Raw genomic sequence first — 20,956 nt, 5'->3', positions numbered from 1 at the left:
CAACGCAACAACCTAAAAAAGAAAAAAATATATCAAAAATCAAAACCGCTATCAAAAAACCAAAAGAATGATGCTGTTAAGGCTACTATGGATTAGTTAATGCAAATTTGCAAGTTGTATTCAAGATTCAAGCCCTTCGGCTGCAATGTATCGAGAGTTGAGATCCACTTCAACTCCTTTCTTTTCAACAACAACGTCCTATCTCCACCTTGTCTTAACATAGGGACCCCATCAATCACCCTGAATCACAACTGATTCACAGAATGTCTAGATTCTACAAAATGCTTCGGTATCGGTAAATCAAGGAGTTGGGTTCTAATTGTACTCTTATGTTTACTGATACGAGCTTTAACCTCCATAGTTGTCTCGCCCACATACAGCAATCCACATGGACAAGTGATCACATAAATAACAAAACTAGAGGTACAAGTGTAATATTCCTTTATTGAGAATCTCTTAGGCCTCTTTCACACTTCCGTTTTTTACAATCAGTCACAATCCGCCAGGTTTTGAAAAAAAACGGATCCGTTTTTTTCCCATTGACTTGCATTAATGGCGGATTGCTGTCCGTTGCATCCGTTTTTTGTGAGGATCCGCCAAAAGTTGCTGTCCGTCACCATCCTCAAAGATTTCAGAGCGGAGCTTGTAACGTTTTTTTCTCTGGCGGATCCTCCAGACACTCATTTAACCCGAAATTCTTTCTGGGTGCCGGACAAAAATAAAAAAATTCTCTCTCTCTCTCTCTCTCTCTCTCCTTCCTTCCCGGCCAGCGATTCCTTTAAATTTCTTCATTTTCAGGATCCGTCTGAAAACGGATCCTGTGCCATCCGTTCACATCAGTTTAGAACGGATCCGCTTGTCCGCCTTTTTGGCGGATTATAACTGATGCAAAAAACTGAAGTGTGAAAGAGGCCTTACCAGTATGTGGGTGATAGAAACTATCACCCTTGATCATATTACCACAACATGCACAGCCAAGGCATGGAAAACTGCCACCCCTCAAAGGGTCTAATGTCAACTGTCGTGGAATCTTACTAGGACCCACATCCGCTCTCACCAATTTGTCCTTCAGGTTAGCTCCACGTCTATAAGATAAAATAGGTCTATTAGTAAATTCAGGGACCCCCGGTAGCCCTTTCTGCAGTAGACCCCAATGCTTATTCAAAATACCACCGATTTTATTACTAATAGGGCAGAAAGTTGATACAAACGGAACACGTTTACTAGCGGTTTTATCACATTTGCGGTAAAAATCCCCACCGGTCAAATTAATAACCCTCTCTTTGAACTGTGTAACTTTTCCCACAGGATAGCCCCTATTAATAAATCTATGGCACATTTCATCAAGTCTGTTAACCAATTTATTCTCATCTTTGACTATCCTCCGCACTCTCAACATCTGACTCCAAGGTAATGATTCCACCATCCTCCTGGGATGGTTGCTGTTGTATAGCAAAAGACTATTTCTGTCTGTTTCCTTCACATAAAGATCTGTTTTAAGCATATTCCCTTCTTTGTATACCAATGTGTCTAAAAATTGAAATTGAGTTAAGGATTCCATTAGAGTAAATTTCAACTCTGGATAAATACCATTTAACTCAGTTTGGAATTTATAAAGGTCTTCCACACTGCCATCCCAAACACAGAAGACATCGTCGATGTAGCGCCACCAGGCGTGGACGAAGCCCCAGTAGATGGACTTGTACACATAACGATCCTCGAATACCGCCATATAGATGTTAGCGTAAGTGGGGGCCACATTGGACCCCATGGCGGTACCCCTAACCTGCAGGAAAAAATCATCCCCAAAAAGAAAATAATTCTTCCTAAGGATGAAGCCTAACAGGGAGAGGATCATCTGTGCACATTCTGGGGCCACGTCCGAGCCCGATAGCACCACATCGACAGCCTCAAGACCCCTCTCATGCTGAATGGAAGTATACAGTGAAACCACATCGAAAGAGGCTAGCACCATATTGGAATCAACCTGAACATTTTTGATCTTGTCAAGGAAATCATTCGTATCCAAAATATAGGATCGTGCTGTTATTGCAAACCGTCGTAGGATCTTATCCAGAAAAATGGCTACTTTGTTGAAAAGTGAACCCCTCCCGGATACAATGGGACGTCCGGGAGGGTTAAGAAGATCCTTGTGGATCTTCGGCAAAGTATACAAAATTGGTGTTACTGGATTATCCACAATTAAAAAATCAGACAACTTCTCATCTATGAGCCCATTCACATGGGCCTCATCCACCAGAAGTCGCAACTCAGCAAGAAAACCAGAGGTAGGATCACCAGCCAATCTCATATAGACATCACTATCCGCTAATTGGGTCACAATCTAGGCCTTGTACTTAACAGTATCCATGACAACTACAGCACCACCTTTGTCTGCACTCTTGATTGTGAGGGCTGTGTTATCAGATAATTTCTGTAAAGCTTGTCTTTCAACAAGGCTAAGATTACCTCTAACTGTAAAACATGTACTTTTCCTCAAAAGTGTAATATCCCTCTCTACAAGTTGTATGTAAGACTCCATTTTGGAAACAAGACGCTCCAAGAAACTTATCTAAATATGTGGGCACTTTGAACCCCCAAGGGCTTCACAGAAGGTTATAACACAGAGCCGTAAAATTAAAAAATCATATTTTTTTCCACAAAAATGATCTTTTCACCTCCAATTTTTATTTTCCCAAGGGTAACAGGACCCCAAAAGTTATTGTGCAATTTGTCCTAAGTATGCGGATACTCCATATGTGGGGGTAAACCACTATTTGGGCGTATGGCAAAGCTCTGAAGGGAAGCAGCGCCATTTGACTTTTTTGGGTGGAATTGAGATCGGATGCCATGTCACATTTGGAGAGCCCCTGATGTGCCTAAACAATGGAAACCCCCCACAACTGACCCTATTTTGGAACCTAGACCTCCCCAAGGAACTTATCTAGATATGTGGTGAGAGCTCTGAACCCTCAAGAGCTTCACAGAAGTTTATAACATAGAGCCGTAAAATTAAAAAAATCATATTTTTCCACAAAAATGATCTTTTCATCCCCAATTTTTATTTTCTCAAGGGTAAAAGGACCCCAAAAATTGTTGTGCAATTTGTCCTGAATATGCAGATACCCAATATGTGTGGGTAAACTACTGTGTCTGTGCATGGCAGAGCTCAGAAGGAAAGGAGCGCCGTTTGACTTTTTCAACGCAAAATTGGCTGGAATTGAGATCGGACACCATGTCACGTTTGAAGAGCCCCTGATGTGCCTAAGGCCTGTTTCACACTTATGTTTTTCCAGTCAGTTGCCAGCCGCCAAAAAGGCAGAGAACAGATCCGTGTCGGTCGAAACACCAACGGGAGCCACCGGACAGTAGATTTGACGGGATCTACTGATCTAGGAGTGTTAAAGGAACCGCAGTCCTGAAAAAAAAGTACCGCCGATGTAGCGGGGCCGCGAGAAGAGAGCGGGTATGAGCCGCGAGAAGTGAGCGGGCATGAACCGGGAGCCGCGAGAAGAGAGCGGGCATGATCCGGGAGCTGCGAGAAGAGAGCGGGCATGATCCGGGAGCCGCGAAAAGAGAGCGGGCATCTCGCGGTCATGATCCGGGAGCCGCGAGAAGAGAGCGGGCATCTCGCGGTTATGATCCGGGAGAAGAGAGAGAGAGATTTTAGCGGCTCCCGGGATGGTAGTTAAGGGTTAAAATGCTTCCCGGAGTTAAAATAGCGGACCATCACAGCAAAAAACGTTGCAGGGTCCATCTCATCCACCCGGGAGCCGCTAAAATCTTGACGGATCCGTAAAATAACGGGTGTGACGGACGACTGTCAGTCAAGATCCGCCAATAATGTAAGTCTATGGGTGTAAAAACCGGATCCGCCCCTTTTTTGGTAGATCCGTTTTTTTAAAAAATTGGCGGATCTTGACTGATGGGAAAAAACTGATGTGTGAAACAGGCCTAAACAGTGGAAACCCCCCACAAGTGACACCATTTTGTAAACTAGACCCCCCAAGGAGCTTATCTAGATGTGTGGTGAGCACTTTGAACCCCCAAGTGCTTCACAGAAGTTTATAAAGTAGAGCCGTGAAAATAAAAAAATCATTTTTTTCCACAAAAATGATCTTTTTGCCCACAAATTTTTATTTTCACTAGGGTAACAGGAGAAATAGGACCCCAAAAGTTGTTTTGTAATTTGTCCTGAGTATGCTGATACCCCATATGTGGGGGGAACCACTGTTTGGGTGTATGGCAGAGCTCAGAAGGGAAGGAGCGCCATTTTGGAATGCAAACTTTGATGGAATGGTCTGCGGTCATCATGTTGCGTTTGCAGAGCCCCTGATGTGCCTAAACCGTGAAAATAAAAAAATCATTTTTTTCCACAAAAATGATCTTTTTGCCCCCAAATTTTTATTTTCACAAGGGTAACAGGAGAAATTAGACCCCAAAAGTTGTTGTGCAATTTGTCCTGAGTACGCTGATACCCCATATGTGGGGGTAAACCACTGTGATCGCCTTACTGCGATCCTTGGGAGGCAGAATGCATAAATCCACAAAAGGTGAAGAATTGGTTTTATTTTTTACGCCGCTCCTACTGCGGTATTAATGATTAGGCGACTTTATTCCTCGGGTCGGTACGATTACAGCGATGCCAGAATTATAGCCTTTTTTCATATTTAGCTTCTGTCACACACTAAAAGACGCTTTTTTTTTGTAAGAATTTTTTGTAAGAAATTTTGCATCACCGTATTTTGAGAGCTATATTTTCCGTATTTCGGCTGACAGAGTCATGTGCGGGCTTGTTTTTTGCGGGACGAGCTGACGTTTTTATTGGTACCATTTTCGTGCACATATCATTTTTTGATCGCTTTCTATTCCGATTTTTGTTGAGGCAGAAAGAACAAAAACTAGCAATTCAGGAATTGGCGGGATTTTTGTTTTTTTTTCCATCGTTCCGCGTGTGGTAAAATTAGTATGGCAATTTTATTCTTCGAGCCACTACGATTACAGAGATACCTCATTTATATTTTTTTATATTTTGGTGTTTTTTTACACAATAAAAACTTTTATAGAAAAAAATTATTATTTTTGCATCACCTTATTCTGTAAGCTATAACTTTTTTATTTTTCTGCTGATGGAGCTGTATGGCAGCTCGTTTTTTGCGGGATAAGATGAAGTTTTCAGCGGTACCATATTTATTTATATCTGTCTTTTTGATCGCGTGTTATCGCACTTTTTTTTGGAAAAAGTATAATTTGCTACTTTTTTGTGTTTTTCTTTTACGGCGTTCACTGAAGGGTTTAACTAGGGTGACGCTTTTATAGATGGAATTTTTACGGACGTGGCGATACAAAACATGTGTATTTTATTGATTATTTTATGTTTTTTTAGGGGATTTTTTAAAATTATTTTTTAATATTTTGTTTTGCATATTTTTTTAAAAAATGTTGTTTTTTCAACCTTGTCCGTTTATGGGACTTTCGCTTTAGGTATAATACATTGCAATGCTCCAGCATTGTAATGTATTATACCTATGCTGAAAGCTGCTGACACCATGCTGTGAGCACGGTCTCAACAGCTTTCCGTAGCTGGATGACCCGGAGGTTGCCATGACACCTCCGGGTCATCATGGCACAGGTCGGACCCCCGCGATTACATCGCGGGGACGCCCACCTGAGGTAGAGGGAGCCCCTTACCCTCTGCCTCCCCCCCGAACGCGCTCGATCGCAGCAGTGGGGGGGTTAACAGCCAGGGGCGGCGGGGGTGCCGCTCCCAGCTGTCAGTGCAGGAAGCTGAGCTCCTGCACTGAGATCGGGCAGGAGAGGCTGAAATTTCAGCATCTCCTGCCGGATTGCTGCTGTGTCTGGTCAGTCACATTGACTGACCAATCACAGCGCTCGGGGTTCAGGGATCGACTGCAAGGGTCCCTGCACCCCTTGCCATGCCTCTCTGCTGTCATAGACAGCTTTCGGCAATGAACTGTCACTGCGTGCACGTGTGCACACCTTTTTCATGTAACACCCAGAGAGAGAACTCAGCACACAGCAATCCAGAATGAGGCCTCAATCAGACAGATGTTTTGGGTTTTTTTTGTCATATGTGAAAAAATGTTGGGGAGTTTTCATTATGTTGGAACAAATTTTGGTCCGTGTGTCACTTTTTATAATTTGTGTATTATACTTTTCTTCTTATATGTTTTTCAAGCCTTCTCATAGCAACTGCTCTGGGAAGAATAGACATTGCTCAGATGACACATGGATGGCATTTGAGTGCTTTGTTTATTCACAGACCCATTCACTTTAGTGAGAAAATTTCATCCACAAATCAGATAAAAAATGGACGTGATGCTTCTTTTTGGTGGACAGACTTAGACTGTGTTCACACTTGTGTTTGGGAGTTTTGTCCATTTCATTGTAGGAACAGACAAAAAAGAATTCATGATCGAAACCGATCTGCTGCAAAATTGATGCAAATGGCAGGAGTGGGTGGCCCCATGGATTATTATGGGGACCATCGGGGGTTCCAATATGTGTCCTTTTTTAGAATAGAAAATGAAAGTTCTGCATAATGCACTTTTTAGAGTTCTAAAAACTGACCTGGAAAACACGGAAAAAACACATTACCGATAAGTAATATCCATGTTTTCAGTCACCCATAACGGCACCATGACAGAAATACAGAGAATTATTATGATCTTAGGGAGGGACCACAGCTTGAAGAACCCTTCTCCCAAACGTGAGGTCAGAGGAAGCAGAGAGATCTGGTCTATAGTGTTTATAGAAGGTGGACAGAGAGGACCATGTGGCTGCTTTACAAATCTAGTCGATGGAGACATCCGCCTTCTCTGACCTTTGGGAAATATATGGGGTCTAACCTCAAAACCACACTGTCGTCCAGAACTTGAGTGTAAGGAGGATCTGCTGACAAAGCCTGGATGTCGCTTATTATGCGGGCTGATGTAAGGGCTACTAGCAGAGATGTTTTTAGTGAAATTATCTATCTGATACAGAATGTAAGCGCTCAAAGGGGCCTTCTGTCAATGCTGTCAAAACTAGATTTATAGTGCCTTGCGAAAGTATTCGGCCCCCTGGAACTTTTCAACCTTTTCCCACATATCATGCTTCAAGCATAAAGATACCAAATGTACATTTTTGGTGAAGAATCAACAACAAGTAGGACACAATTGTGAAGTTGAATGAATTTTATTGGTTATTTTACTTTTTTTGTGGAAATTCAAAAACTGAAAAGTGGGGCGTGCAATATTATTCAGCCCCTTTAACTTAATAATTTGTTGCGCCACCTTTTTCTGCGATTACAGCTGCAAGTCGCCTGGGATATGTCTCTATCAGTTTTATACATCGAGAGACTGAACTTCTTGCCCATTCTTCCTTGGCAAACAGCTTGAGCTCAGTGAGGTTTGATGGAGAAAGTTTATGAACTGCAGTTTTCAGCTCTTTCCACAGATTCTCGATTGGATTCAGGTCTGGACTTTGATTTGGCCATTCTAACACCTGGATATGATTATTTGTGAACCATTCCATTGTAGATTTTGCTTTATGTTTGGGATCATTGTATTGTTGGAAGACAAATCTCTGTCGCAGTCTTTTGTAGACTCCAACAGGTTTTCTTCAAGAATGGTCCTGTATTTGGCTCCATCCATATTCCCATCAATTTTAACCATCTTCCCTGTCACTGCTGAAGAAAAGCAGCCCCAAACCATGATGCTACCACCGCCATGTTTGACAGTGTGTTCAGGGTGATGAGCTGTGTTGCCTTTACACCAAACATATCGTTTGGCATTGTTGCCAAAAAGTTTGATTTTGGTTTCATCTGACCAGAGCACCTTCTTCCACATATTTGGTGTGTTTCCCAGGTGGCTTGTTGCAAACTTTAAACAACACTTTTTATGGATATTTTTGAGAAATGGCTTTCTTCTTGCCACTCTTCCATAAAGGTCAGATTTGTGCAGTGTATGACTGATTGTTGTCCTATGGACAGACTGTCCCACCTCAGCTGTAGAACTCTGCAGTTCATCCAGTGTGATCATGGGCCTCTTGCCTGCATCTCTGATAAGTCTTCTCCTTGTTTGAGATGAAAGTTTAGAGGGACGGCCGGGTCTTGGTAGATTTTCAGTGGTATGATACTCCTTCCATTTCAATATGATCTCTTGCACAGTGCTCCTTGGGATGTTTAAAGTTTTAGAAATCAATCTGCATTGAAATCTGGCTTTAAATTTCTCCACAACAGTATCATGGACCTGCCTGTTGTGTTCCTTGGTCTTCATGATGCTCTCTGTGCTTAAAACAGAACCCTGAGACTATCACAGAGCAGGTGCATTTATACGGAGACTTAATTACACACAGGTGGATTATATTTATCATCATTAGTCATTTAGGACAACATTGGATCATTCAGAGATCCACAATGAACTTCTGGAGTGAGTTTGCTGCACTGAAAGTAAAGGGGCCGAATAATATTGCATGCCCCACTTTTCAGTTTTTGAATTTCCACAAAAATTTAAAATAACCAATAAATTTCGTTCAACTTCACAATTGTGTTCCGCTTGTTGTTGATTCTTCACCAAAATTTTACATTTGGTATCTTTATGTTTGAAGCATGATATGTGGGAAAAGGTTGAAAAGTTCCAGGGGGCCGAATACTTTCGCGAGGCACTGTATGTCCCATAGAGGGGCTCTACACGCAAGAATTGAACTAGGTCTATAACAGGCTTTCATTAACCTGGCAATCCATCTATTACCTGCCAGGTCACAACTGTATAGCACCCCTAGGGCTGACACCTGCACCTTAAGGGTGCTAACCGAAAGACCAAGCTCTAGCCCTTTCTGAAGGAAGTGCGGTCTAACAAGGGATTTGTACAGAGGCAGTATAATGCTCTCATCATGTGTATCCAGACATCTTTTACTGCACCCCATGAATTTTTTCCAGGTCCTCCCACAGATCCTTGTGGCTACTGGCTTTCTACTACTAAGAAGCGTAGAAACTAACCTAGCCAAAAACCCTTTTTTTTCTAAGATCGACCTCTCAAATTCCAGGCTGTTAAATGCAGCCCGGACACCTGAGGATGGAGAAAAGATTCCTGGGACAGAAGGTCCCAGCCCTCAGGGAGAACCCACAGATCCGAAATTGACATTGCTTTCAGCCAAAAGAACCATGGCCTCTTTGGCCAAAAAAGAGCTATTAGGATAACTCTTGCTTTATCTTCCCTGATCTTTCTCAAGACTGATGGGATGAGACACACCGGGGGAAAAGCATAAAGTAGTCAGAGGGTCCATTTCATCTTAAAGGACTGTGGCGTGGCAAAGGGTTGTATAATCGATGGGAGATATGTGTCTCAGAGATGGCTTGTCTCAATAATGTAAGGCATAAAAGATATTGCTTTATTACTGTTTTGCAAGGACCTGTGGTGAGGTCACAGTCAGCTGCTGGGTTCGTGGGGGTGGCTACACCCTTATAATGTCAACTGCTCCTGAACCAAGTAGCTGTAGGTGGGGAGGACTAAGCCTCCCGTGTGTACTGAAGCTCCAGGTCTGAGCCTGAGTTAACGGACGTTTCTGTTTTGCTTTTGCCTAAGCTGAAAGCTATTTACTTTGTTACTTGCTGCCTGACGTGTTTATGATGTAATAAACCACATGAACTTTAAAGGAATCTGCCTCCTGACTGTCTCCCGCCGCACCTGAGCGAGTAGAATCCCTACAGGACCCTTGCTTTTCTATATATGCTAATTTAGCCCAGTTGTCAAAAAGCACACTCACATGGTGACCCTGCAGAAAAGGCAGCAGCTCGTTTAATGCCCTCTCCACTGCTAGGAGCTCCCAGTTGTTCGAAGAGGCTAACTTTTCCTCCTTCGACCAGGTGCCCTGTACCCAATGGAAGGTGAGCTTCCCATCCCCTGGGACTGGCATCCTTCGTAACCATCCTGGATACATTGTTTTCTCAGGGAACTCCCTTGGGTGCTAAATTTAATCCTAAACCATTGGAGAGACTAGATCACTGCCCCAGGACGGATCAGCCTGATTTCCAACTGTCTCTGCAACATCACGTTGTTCTCTAGGACTCACCATTGTAACATAGTAACATAGTTAGCAAGGCCGAAAAAAGACATTTGTCCATGCAGTTCAGCCTATATTCCGTCTGAATAATTCCCCAGATCTACGTCCTTCTAAAGAACTAAACACAGAAAAACACAGTAAAACAAACGTATAAAAATACTCTGTTGTAAAGAAGTAATAGTAATGTATTTAAAAACCTCATCATGTGTATAGTCTGAATCCTGCTCATATAGGTACTATATACTATACTGTTTTTATCATCTTTTTACTAGCACTTGCTGTTCACTGTTACTTCTTTACAACAGAGTATTTTTATACGTTTGTTTTACTGTGTTTTGCTATGTTTCAGTCTTTTGGTGGTGTGAACACTGTCCTACAGACTTGTTCACTGTGTGCATGGCCCATGTGTTTGTATTTAATTGGTTTCTTTTTTTTGCAAGATTAGGGTTGTTTTTCACCCCTTCCTTGTGGGCCATGCACATAAAGGCCGTCCTCTGCACAGTGTCTACATTGGACATTACCTGTCTGAATCCTGCTCATATACTGTAGGTACTATACACATGATCAGGTTTTTAAATACATCAGTTAGGGACTGCTCTGATGTGGGTTACCTTGATGGTTGGTAGAGCGGCTTAGTATACATTCAACCAAATACCCTGATTTTTATCATCTTTTTACTAGCACTTGCTGTTTACTGTTACTTCTTTACAAAAGAGTATTTTTATACGTTTGTTTTCCTGTGTTGTGTTTCAGTCTTTTGGTGGTGTGAACACTGTCCTACAGACTTGTTCACTGTGTGCATGGCCCATGTGTTTGTATTTAGTCCTTCTAAAGAACCTAATTACTGTAAGGCTGGTTTCACATTAGCGTTTTTTAGCGCAGCGCATCCTGCGCGTCCATGCACCCTATGTTTAACAGGGCGGGCGCATGGTCTAGCGTTTGCACGCGCACGTATGCGTTTTCGTGCGCATGCGTTTTTTTGTAGTGTACACCTAGGCGCGCCTGACGCAACCTGTTGCATTTTTGGGTCCGTCCAACGGCGTAAAAAAACGCACGCGCACGCTACGCACGGAATGCGCAAAAATAACACATTACAGTCAATGGGAACGCAGGCGTGCGCGTGGACAGGCACACGCCTACATTTGAAATCGCATGCATTTTAAGAGTTAACATGGCTACAAACTTGTTAAAACGCATGCTCCTAAAAAAGCAAACGCATGCAAAACGCATGATGCATTTTTTCCATGCGTTTCTATTGCGCACGAAGCGTTGCGCTACAAAATGCTAATGTGAAACTAGCCTAAGAAACAATGTTATGCTCCAGGAAGACATCCAGGCCTCTCTTGAACCCTTCGACCAAATTCGCCATCACCACTTCCTCAGGCAAGGAATTCCAGATTCTAACAGTAAAGAATCCTCTCCTATGTAGGTGGAAAAACCTTCTCTCCTCCAGACGCAGAGGATGCCCCCTTGTGACCTTCACCTTCCTTGGTATAAACAGATCCTCGGAGAGATATTTGTACTGTCCCCTTATGTACTTATACACGGTTATTAGATCTCCCCTCAGTTGTTTTTTTCTAAACTACAGTAAATAACCCTATTTTTTCCAATCTCTCTGGGTATTGTAGTTCCCCCATCCCCTTTATTAATTTTGTTGCCCTCCTTTGTACTCACTCTAGTTCCATTATATCCTTTCTGAGCACCGGTGCTCCAAACTGTACACAGTACTCCATGTGCGGTCTAACCAGGGATTTGTACAGAGGCAGTATAATGCTCTCATCATGTGTATCCAGACATCTTTTAATGCACCCCATGATCCTGTTTACCTTGGCAGCCGCTGTCTGGCACTGGCTGCTCCAGGTAAGTTTATCATTAACTAGGATCCCCAAGTCCTTCTCCATGTCAGATTTACCCAGTGGTTTCTCATTCAGTGTGTAATGGTGATATTAATTCCTTCTTCCCATGTCTATAACCTTACATTTATCAATGTTAAACCGCATCTGCCACCTTTCGGCCCAAGTTTCCAACTTATCCAGATCCATCTGTAGCAGAATTCTATCTTCTCTTGTATTGACTGCTTTACATAGTTTTGTATCACCTGCAAATATCGATATTTTACTATGTAAACCTTCTACCAGATCATTAATAAATATGTTGAAGAGAATAGGTGCCAACACCGACCCCTGCGGTACCACACTGGTCACATCAACTCAGAGAATATACCATTTATAACGACCCTCTGCTTTCTATTGCTAAGGCAATTACTTACCCATTAACACACATTTTCCCCCAGACCCAGCATTTTTATTTTGTGTATCAACCTCTTGTATGGCACAGTATCAAACGATTTGGAAAAAACAAGATATACCACGTCCAATGACTCACCTCAAAAATGTCATTTTCTCTTTTGTGTGAGTCTAGCCAGATCTTGAACTCACACCCTTCAGCCTTACAGGCAGGAGCTAAAGCTTTTCAGTCACAGGCTATGGTAAAATTTAGATCCCGTGAATGGAACTATGCACATTTGACAGCTGGAATACAGGCGGTCAAAGAACCCAGCAAATACATCACTTTCCTGAGGGACATTTCTGGCATCGCCACTGCAGACAAGATGAGGCTTATGATATTCTCTTCTTTCTCCTCCGGGAGGCGGCATTCTTGTCTTACCAAATCTATTACTAGAGTCAGGGAGACCTGTGTTGTTAATGGTCATAGCCTGGATTTTTTGAGATTCAAATGCCACCCTAACCTTTCTAAGGTGCCGCTGACCACCCTGAACTGTTCGCGACACTGAAGGATGGGTCCTCCACAATTAGAAAGTCGTCCAGATATGGCACCACCAGTATGTCCTTTTCCCGGAGATGAGCTGTTACCTCTGATATTATTTTTGTAAATATCTGGGGAGCTATTGCTAACCCAAAGGGGAGAGCCCTCTATTGGAAGTGTCTGATTTCTGATTGTATTTGCACTGCTACTCTGAGGACTCTCCGATACTGCGTGTGAATTGGTAGAAGAGAACCTTCACTGTTGTCTTCACCGATTCCATCTTGAGTGAAGTGATGACCAGGAATTTCTTTCAAGCATTCACATTTACTATGGTTCTTAAGGATGCGTCCATTTTTTTTTAATCAGAAAAAAGGGTGAGTAGAACCCCTTTTTTCATTCCCCTGGAGGAACTTCTTCCAAGACATGATTCTCCCTGAGCTCCAGGACCTTGCTTTCCAGCACCAATTGTTTGTGCAGGGACGGCTGCATAGGGGTTTCGATGTGTCTTTCCCGCAGAGAGGAATGGAATCTTAGTTTTAGGCCTGACCCTAAAACCAGGGGAAGAGTCTTGAGGAGATCATTTGCATATTCCCAGTGCCTTCTGGGATAAGTGAAGAGTCTCCGCGAGCTCAACGATCACTGGGTTTTGGCCGTTGCAGCTGAAAAGAGGAAATCGGAGAAACCAGGGGAAGAGTCTTGAGGAGATCATTTGCATATTCCCAGTGCCTTCTGGGATAAGTGAAGAGTCTCCGCGAGCTCAACGATCACTGGGTTTTGGCCGTTGCAGCTGAAAAGAGGAAATCGGAGAAACCAGGGGAAGAGTCTTGAGGAGATCATTTGCATATTCCCAGTGCCTTCTGGGATAAGTGAAGAGTCTCCGCGAGCTCAACGATCACTGGGTTTTGGCCGTTGCAGCTGAAAAGAGGAAATCAGAGAAACCGCGCGCCGAATTTTGGCTCATCTTTCATCTTTTTAAGAAATCTCAAGATGGAAGAGGCCAGGAGCCATTTGGTGAGCTGCATTTCTTGCTACATGTTCACAGATTTACCAGTGGAAAAGCCAAACTTCACATGCCACAAATGCAAGCTTGTGACCCTGTTGGAGGAAAAGTTGCAAAATCTCGAAGAGAGGTTAGCTACGTTGAAGATCATTAAGGAAGGTGAAGAGTTCTTGGACAGAGCAGAATTATCTCTTCATGTTACAGAAAGAGAAGAAATTCGAAGTGCACCTGAAGAAACAGAGGATTGGAGACATGTGACCCAGAGAAGCAGGAGGATCAGGAGGCAGTCAGCACCCATACTGCTCAGAAACCAGTACCAGGCTCTCACGCAGGAAAACGATGAAGAAATACATCAGGATAAGACTTTGCCAACAAACAGCAACCTTGTACGCCTTCAGAGTCCTCCTGGATGGAGAAAGAAAAATGTTGTGAAGAAGAAACGGAGAGTGGTGGTCATGGGGGATTCCCTGTTGAGAGGAACAGAGGCCGCTATCTGCAGACCGGATATAACTTCAAGAGAAATGTGCTGTCTTCCAGGTGCAAAAATTAAAGATGTGTCTGACAGGATATCAGGACTCTTCAGACCTACAGATGACTACCCATTCCTGCTACTACATGTGGGGACAAATGACACCGCAAGAAACGACCTGGAAACCATCTGCAGAGACTTTGAAGACTTAGGCAAGAACGTGAAAGAACTGGGAGCGCAGGTGGTCTTCTCTTCCATCCTCCCAGTGGATGGCCATGGAACAAGGAGGTGGAATAAGATTCTGCAGGTGAACAACTGGCTACGTCGATGGTGCCGTCAGCAACGATTTGGATTTCTGGATCACGGAGTGAACTACTTATACGATGGACTACTTGCTAGAGATGGGGTGCACCTTACGAAGACTGGAAAGCAGGTATTTGGAAGTCGCCTTGCTACACTTGTAAGGAGAGCTTTAAACTAGAACAACATGGGAAGGGAAGCAAAAGACCAGAAAAAGCCATACACCTGACAAATGCTACTGAGAACTCTGCTATTAGAAGTGGAAAGGAAGAACAAAGACGAAAGAATCTAATTAAAAAAAATATTGGAGAAAGAGAAACCAATCACAAACTAAAATGTTTCTATACTAATGCACAAAGCATGGGCAACAAACAAGGAGAATTGGAACTACTAACACAGGAAAAGAAATATGATGTCATTGGAATCACTGAAACTTGGTGGGACAATACACATGATTGGAATACAAGACTAGAAGGATACAACTTATTTGCAAGAAACAGACTTGATAAACGAGGAGGGGGTGTCGCATTGTATGTTAGAAATGCGTATATCTGCACAGAGATTGAAGCTTCAGAGACTGGGAGTTCTGTGGAAACTGTTTGGGTAAGAATACAAGGACAGAACAATGGAAAGGACACCATTGTAGGCATTTACTACAGGCCGCCTGTGCAAGCTGAAGATATGGATGAACTCTTTATGCATCAAATGGCCAAGTTCTCCAAAAAATATGACATAGTTGTCATGGGAGATTTCAACTATCCAGACATTTGTTGGGAATCTCTCTCAGGCAAAACTAACAGGTCAAGGAAATTCTTATCCTCTCTTGCTGACAACTTTATCTTCCAAAAGGTAAAGGAGAAAACAAGGGGAACTGCTACCTTGGATCTAATCCTTATAAACAGGGAGGAAATGGTTGAGGAGGTAAAAGTGGCTGGGACCCTAGGAGGTAGCGACCATGCTATTTTAGAATTTTGGATAACTAGAGGCGGAAGACCTGTGAAGACTCAGACGTCAAGGTTAGATTTCAGAAAGGCAGATTTTAAGGGATTCAGAAAGAGAATTGGAGGGATCCAATGGCTGGATATCCTTAAAGACAAAAATGTCCAGGAAGGATGGGAAATCTTGAAAAATGAAATTCTCAAAGCACAGTTGTTAACAATTCCGAAAAGAGGGAAGAATAGGAAGCATTTAAGGAAACCAGGATGGATGAACACAGAACTTAAGCACATGCTAAAAAGGAAGCAAAAAATGTTTATAAAATGGAAAGAAGGAGGCATATCTAAAGAAGAATATAATGCTGTCTGCAGAACCTGCAAGGCACAAATCAGATTATCTAAAGCTGAAAATGAATTGAGGCTTGCAAGAGATGTCAAAAGCAATAATAAAGGATTTTGGGGATATGTCAAAAGTAAAAGAAAAGTCAAAGATGCTATAGGATTTTTACAGGATGAAAATGATGAAATGGTAAGACAGGATGTTGAGAAGGCTGAACTTTTAAATTCCTATTTTGCATCTGTTTTCTCTCAGAAAGGAAATGTAACATCAACTGTTATTCACTGTCCTATTAAGGGAATAGAAGAATCCAGGATATCTATAAACAGAAAGATAGTGAGGAAACACTTAGCTAACCTAAATGTATTCAAGTCTCCAGGTCCAGATGAATTACACCCCAGAGTACTGAAGGAGATAGCAGAAGAAATTTTTGAACCCCTCTCCATAATCTTTGAAAATTCTTGGAGAACAGGAGAAGTGCCAGAAGACTGGAGAAGAGCAAATGTTGTTCCTATCTTCAAAAAGGGGAAGAAGGTGGACCCAGGCAACTATAGGCCGGTGAGTCTGACTTCTATACCAGGAAAGATCTTTGAACAAATTATTAAACAACATGTATGTCAATACCTGGATAAGAATGAAGTGATTAAACAGAGTCAGCATGGGTTTGTAACTAATAAGTCATGTCAGACTAATTTAATTTCCTTCTATGATGGTATTACTGATTGGGTGGATCAAGGAAATGCTGTAGATATAGTATATCTTGACTTCAGCAAAGCATTTGACAAAGTCTCTCATACAATCCTTATTGAAAAAATGACTAAGTATGGAATGGACAAGGCAACTGTTAGGTGGATTCATAACTGGCTTAGTGATCGGACCCAAAGAGTGGTCGTAAATGGCTGCACATCCAGTTGGAAGAATGTCTCAAGTGGGGTACCACAGGGCTCTGTCCTGGGCCCTGTATTGTTCAACATCTTTATCAACGATTTAGATGAAGGAATTGAGGGTAAACTGATTAAATTTGCTGATGACACAAAGCTAGGAGGGATAGCTAATACTAGAGAAGAGAGAGAGAGGATTCAAAAAGATTTAAATAAACTGGAGAAGTGGGCAGCAACTAACAGAATGGTTTTTAACAGGGAGAAATGCAAAGTACTACATCTGGGCAATAAAAATGAAAAAAGCATATATAGAATGGGAGGAATAGGGCTAAGTGACAGCACATGTGAAAAAGACTTGGGTATACTAATAGATCACAGACTGAATATGAGTCAACAGTGTGATGCAGCAGCAAAAAAGGCAAATGCAATTCTAGGATGTATTAACAGAAGCATACAGTCTAGATCACGTGAAGTAATTATTTCCCTCTACTCCTCTTTGGTCAGACCTCATCTGGAATATTGTGTCCAATTTTGGGCACCACATTTTAAAAAAGACATCAACAAACTGGAGCAAGTTCAGAAAAGAGCGACCAGAATGGTGACCGGTCTGCAAACCCTGTCTTATGAGGAAAGGTTGCAGGATTTGGGAATGTTTAGTTTGCAAAAGAGAAGACTGAGAGGAGACTTAATAGCTGTCTACAAATATCTAAAGGGCTGTCACATTGTAGAAGGATCAACTTTATTCTCATTTGCACAAGGAAAGACTAGAAGCAATGGGATGAAGCTGAATGGGAGGAGACACAGATTAGATATTAGAAAAAACTTTTTGACAGTTAGAGTGATCAATGAGTGGAACAGGCTGCCACGAGAAGTGGTGAGTTCTCCTTCAATGGAAGTCTTCAAACAGAGGCTGGACAGACATCTAACTGGGATGATTTAGCGAATCCTGCTTTGAGCAGGGGGTTGGACCAGATGGCCCAGGAGGTCCCTTCCAACTCTACGATTCTATGATTCTATGATTCTATGATTCTATGACCCTATGATGTGAAGGATCAGGCACTAGAAGAAATTCTTTCCCTGGCCGGGAGGAAAAGAGAAAGCCTTCCTCCCACCCGTGAAGTCGAATCATTGAGGGGATTTTTGGCTTCCTGGGAGGGTCTCCCGAAGAAGAAACCCCTACCTCCCCTAGATCGTTCTTCCAGCTTATCCCGATCTTTGGATGGCTTCTTGCGGGCGTAATGTCCATCTGAAAGGACCCCCGAAATGATGGAAAGAGGGTTTTTGGGAAACCCTTTTTGATGTCCCCAACTTTCTCCAGTTTTTCGTCGAGGGCAGGCCTAAACAGGAATTACCTTCACAGGGGATAGAACATACGCCTGCATGCCCCCTGGCCAACAATTTAGCCAGACCACCCTACAACCCGCATTAGACAACGCGGCTGATCTGGCTGCCAACTTAGCTGAGTCTGCAGAAGCGTCCGCCAGGAATACTGATGCCCCTTTAATGGTTGAGATTGATGCTAGGATTATATCCCTTGGGATCTTCTCCTCTAATTAATCTTCCAAGTTATCTAGCCAAAATCTCAGAGATCCAGCTGAGCACTCCCATGCTGCTCTAAGGAAGCTGCCAGTCTTTCTATCCAACGGGTCCTTAAGTGAACTCAGATCTTCAAAAGGCAGGGAGAATCTCCTGGAGATCTTGGATATTGCTAGATCCAGCTTAGAGGCTTTATCACAAGAAGTAGTGGCTGCTTCTTCAAAGGGATATTTCCTTTTAAAGGAAGCCATAAATTGCCCCTTTCTGTCTGGTCTATCCCACTCCCTCTTAATGAGGTTCTGCACCTGTTCATTCACTGGGAAAGTCCTGCGTTTTCTCTGCTCAAGGCTCCGGAACATTAAGTCCTGACCTCTTGTATTTCTGGTCTACCATACCCATTGTGGACTTTATGGACTTCACCAACTTATCCTTTTCCTCTAAGGGAAAACAATATTGCCTCTCCGCGTCACTGTCAGATGAGGTGGAGCTTCGATCAGATTCCCACAGGCCCTCTTCCTCTGCAGAATCATCCGGTGATGAAGGGGACATCCTAAATCTCTTTTTACCTCAATGATCCTATCTTCCGAGTGGGCCAGTGAACTTACGGATTTCTGTACCTCCGTTTCAATCAAGGATCTCAGGCTGGCAGCAAAATTAGGGTATTCCTCTGAAATAGTCTGCTCTAAACACGCCTGACAAAGCTTTTTTGACCATGTTCTTGACAGCTTCTCTCCACAGAGGGGGCACTCACTATGGTTTGTATTCCCAGTACACTTCCAAAGAACCTCCTATCTCCCACCCCAGAAAACAAAATAAAGGCAGAGAAAGACATAAAAAAAATAAATAAAAAAAAAGGGAACAAAAGAGAAAAAAGGGCCATTAGCTTACTGAACTTTCTCGTAGATCATTCACCACTTGGAAGATTTATACCGGGTCAGGAGGCTGGACGACGTCCGAAAGGTCTCCCCTGGAGACCCCTCAATCCTACTAGAGCTGTGAAGGCAGCTGGCTTCTGATGTACCTGGCATGCTACCCAAATGACCCCCACGGTTGCTGCCCCATCGATCTGCACGTGGATGCTGGCGTGCCTACTTCCTATTGGGATGAGATTGGCATCTCCTGTCCGGCTTTTTAGCTGCTGTTGTAGAGGTGACTGGGCAGGCTGCTCCAGCAGTTGCTGTGCCTCCATCTTGCCCACATTTCTGCCTGCCGGCGGTCCCTTTACATACCATTTCCACATGGGAGCCGCCGGCCAGCACACACAATCCACTTCTGGTACCCACCTCAGAAGTCGTATGCAAGCACATTATTCGGATGTGACCTTCGGGTGCCGCGCACTTCCGGTTAGCGTATCCGTCGGACATCAGGCTGGATCCTGCTGATGCTCTGTGCTGCGATGCTCCCATGGCGCCTCCTGAGAAGCCCCAACCGAGGTGAGGGTTACTATACGCCCGCGTCTTCCGTGACATTCTGAGGCCAGCCTCCATATTCTCTTCTCCCCGGCGTGCAGTATGCACTATGCCCCGGGGATGCATGGCTGATGGGTACCGGCAGTAGTCTGCGGGTGCCCCGCTCACGCTCGCTCAGGAAGGACACCCCTGTGGGGCCTCCGTGGCGCTTCCAGCGCACTCTGGTGATGACTGCAGCAGAGCCAGTGCCCTGCCAAACCACCGGCTGCCCAAGGGCCAGGAATCCTCTTCTTTTTTCACCACTGATTTACTGAAGGTTCGCCATCAAGGACAGGAAACCAACTGATGCAGAGAGAGGAGCCGCCCTTTTTATCTTGAAGGTTTTCTGTCCTTGAAAGGCAGTACCCTCTCTCGTGGTGCCGTCATGGGTGACTGAAAAAAATAAATACCAAATTTATGTACCAGTATATTATAGATTGTAAAAAAGAAAGCTACTGAGGTTATAAGGCTGATAAAATTAGATTGTACAGAATAGTGCAGCCTGCGGCTCATTGGTAATGTTTCTGCCCTCCATATCAGTCCTGGGTTTGGAATCACTGGAACTGACAAACATAAATTAAGAGATATCCACTAAACAAAGTGTCCAGTGTTAGGACTGTGAATACGAAAGAATCACTTGTACAGAGAAGACCATGCAAAATAGTGTAACAAATTGTTTTTCTCTTTGAGCATTTCATCTGAATCCATAAAACCCATACAAAAAATTGTGTAAACAAACCCAAAATTTGAACCCAAGATGGAAGCAGCCACTTACAGTGGAATCTGTGACTTCTCTGCATTTAGTGGTCACTACTCACCTGTGTGGTTATCTGTAGGAATCTCCTCTTTACACCGCTCATCACCCCTCACATATGTCTCTGTAGTATTAATATGGGTCAGATCTTTCCCCTGAAAGAAATTGTAAAAGTCACAGAAGTTCTAAGAAATGATTTAGAAAAACACAAAAGATCAAAAATTATCATGACGATCACAAACGACACGACAGCAATAGTTATCACATAGCTGCAGGTCTCCTGTATAAATCCGGCCTGTTGACTCCTATTTCTAAACAGCAGTCTCCATAACCAGAAAATTGTGTAAAGATCCAGACAACATCTAATGTCTATGATTAGCTTTATCTTCTCATGTCCACCAAGTATAAAATATACACTGAATGGCTGCATTATTAGTGACATCTAGTAGAACATTGGAGCTTCAC

At 43.1% G+C, this 20,956-nt stretch overlaps 1 protein-coding gene across 1 annotated transcript in view; it reads right to left on the bottom strand.

Moving 5' to 3' along the window:
- LOC141050967 (uncharacterized) overlaps positions 1–20,956 on the bottom strand; it is a 70,256-nt gene that overhangs the window by 8,423 nt on the left and 40,877 nt on the right. Inside the window, exon 6 of the mRNA XM_073547726.1 lies at positions 20,556–20,646. Coding sequence (XP_073403827.1) covers positions 20,556–20,646 — 91 coding nt within the window. The remainder of the gene's footprint in view (positions 1–20,555; positions 20,647–20,956) is intronic.

Source organism: Dendrobates tinctorius, unplaced genomic scaffold (genome assembly GCF_039654945.1).
Source record: "Dendrobates tinctorius isolate UK_male_01 unplaced genomic scaffold, ASM3965494v1 ptg000155l, whole genome shotgun sequence".
NCBI lineage: Eukaryota > Metazoa > Chordata > Amphibia > Anura > Dendrobatidae > Dendrobates > Dendrobates tinctorius.
The sequence above is the reverse complement of the archived record's forward strand: the minus strand, read 5'-3'. Positions and strand labels throughout refer to the sequence as shown.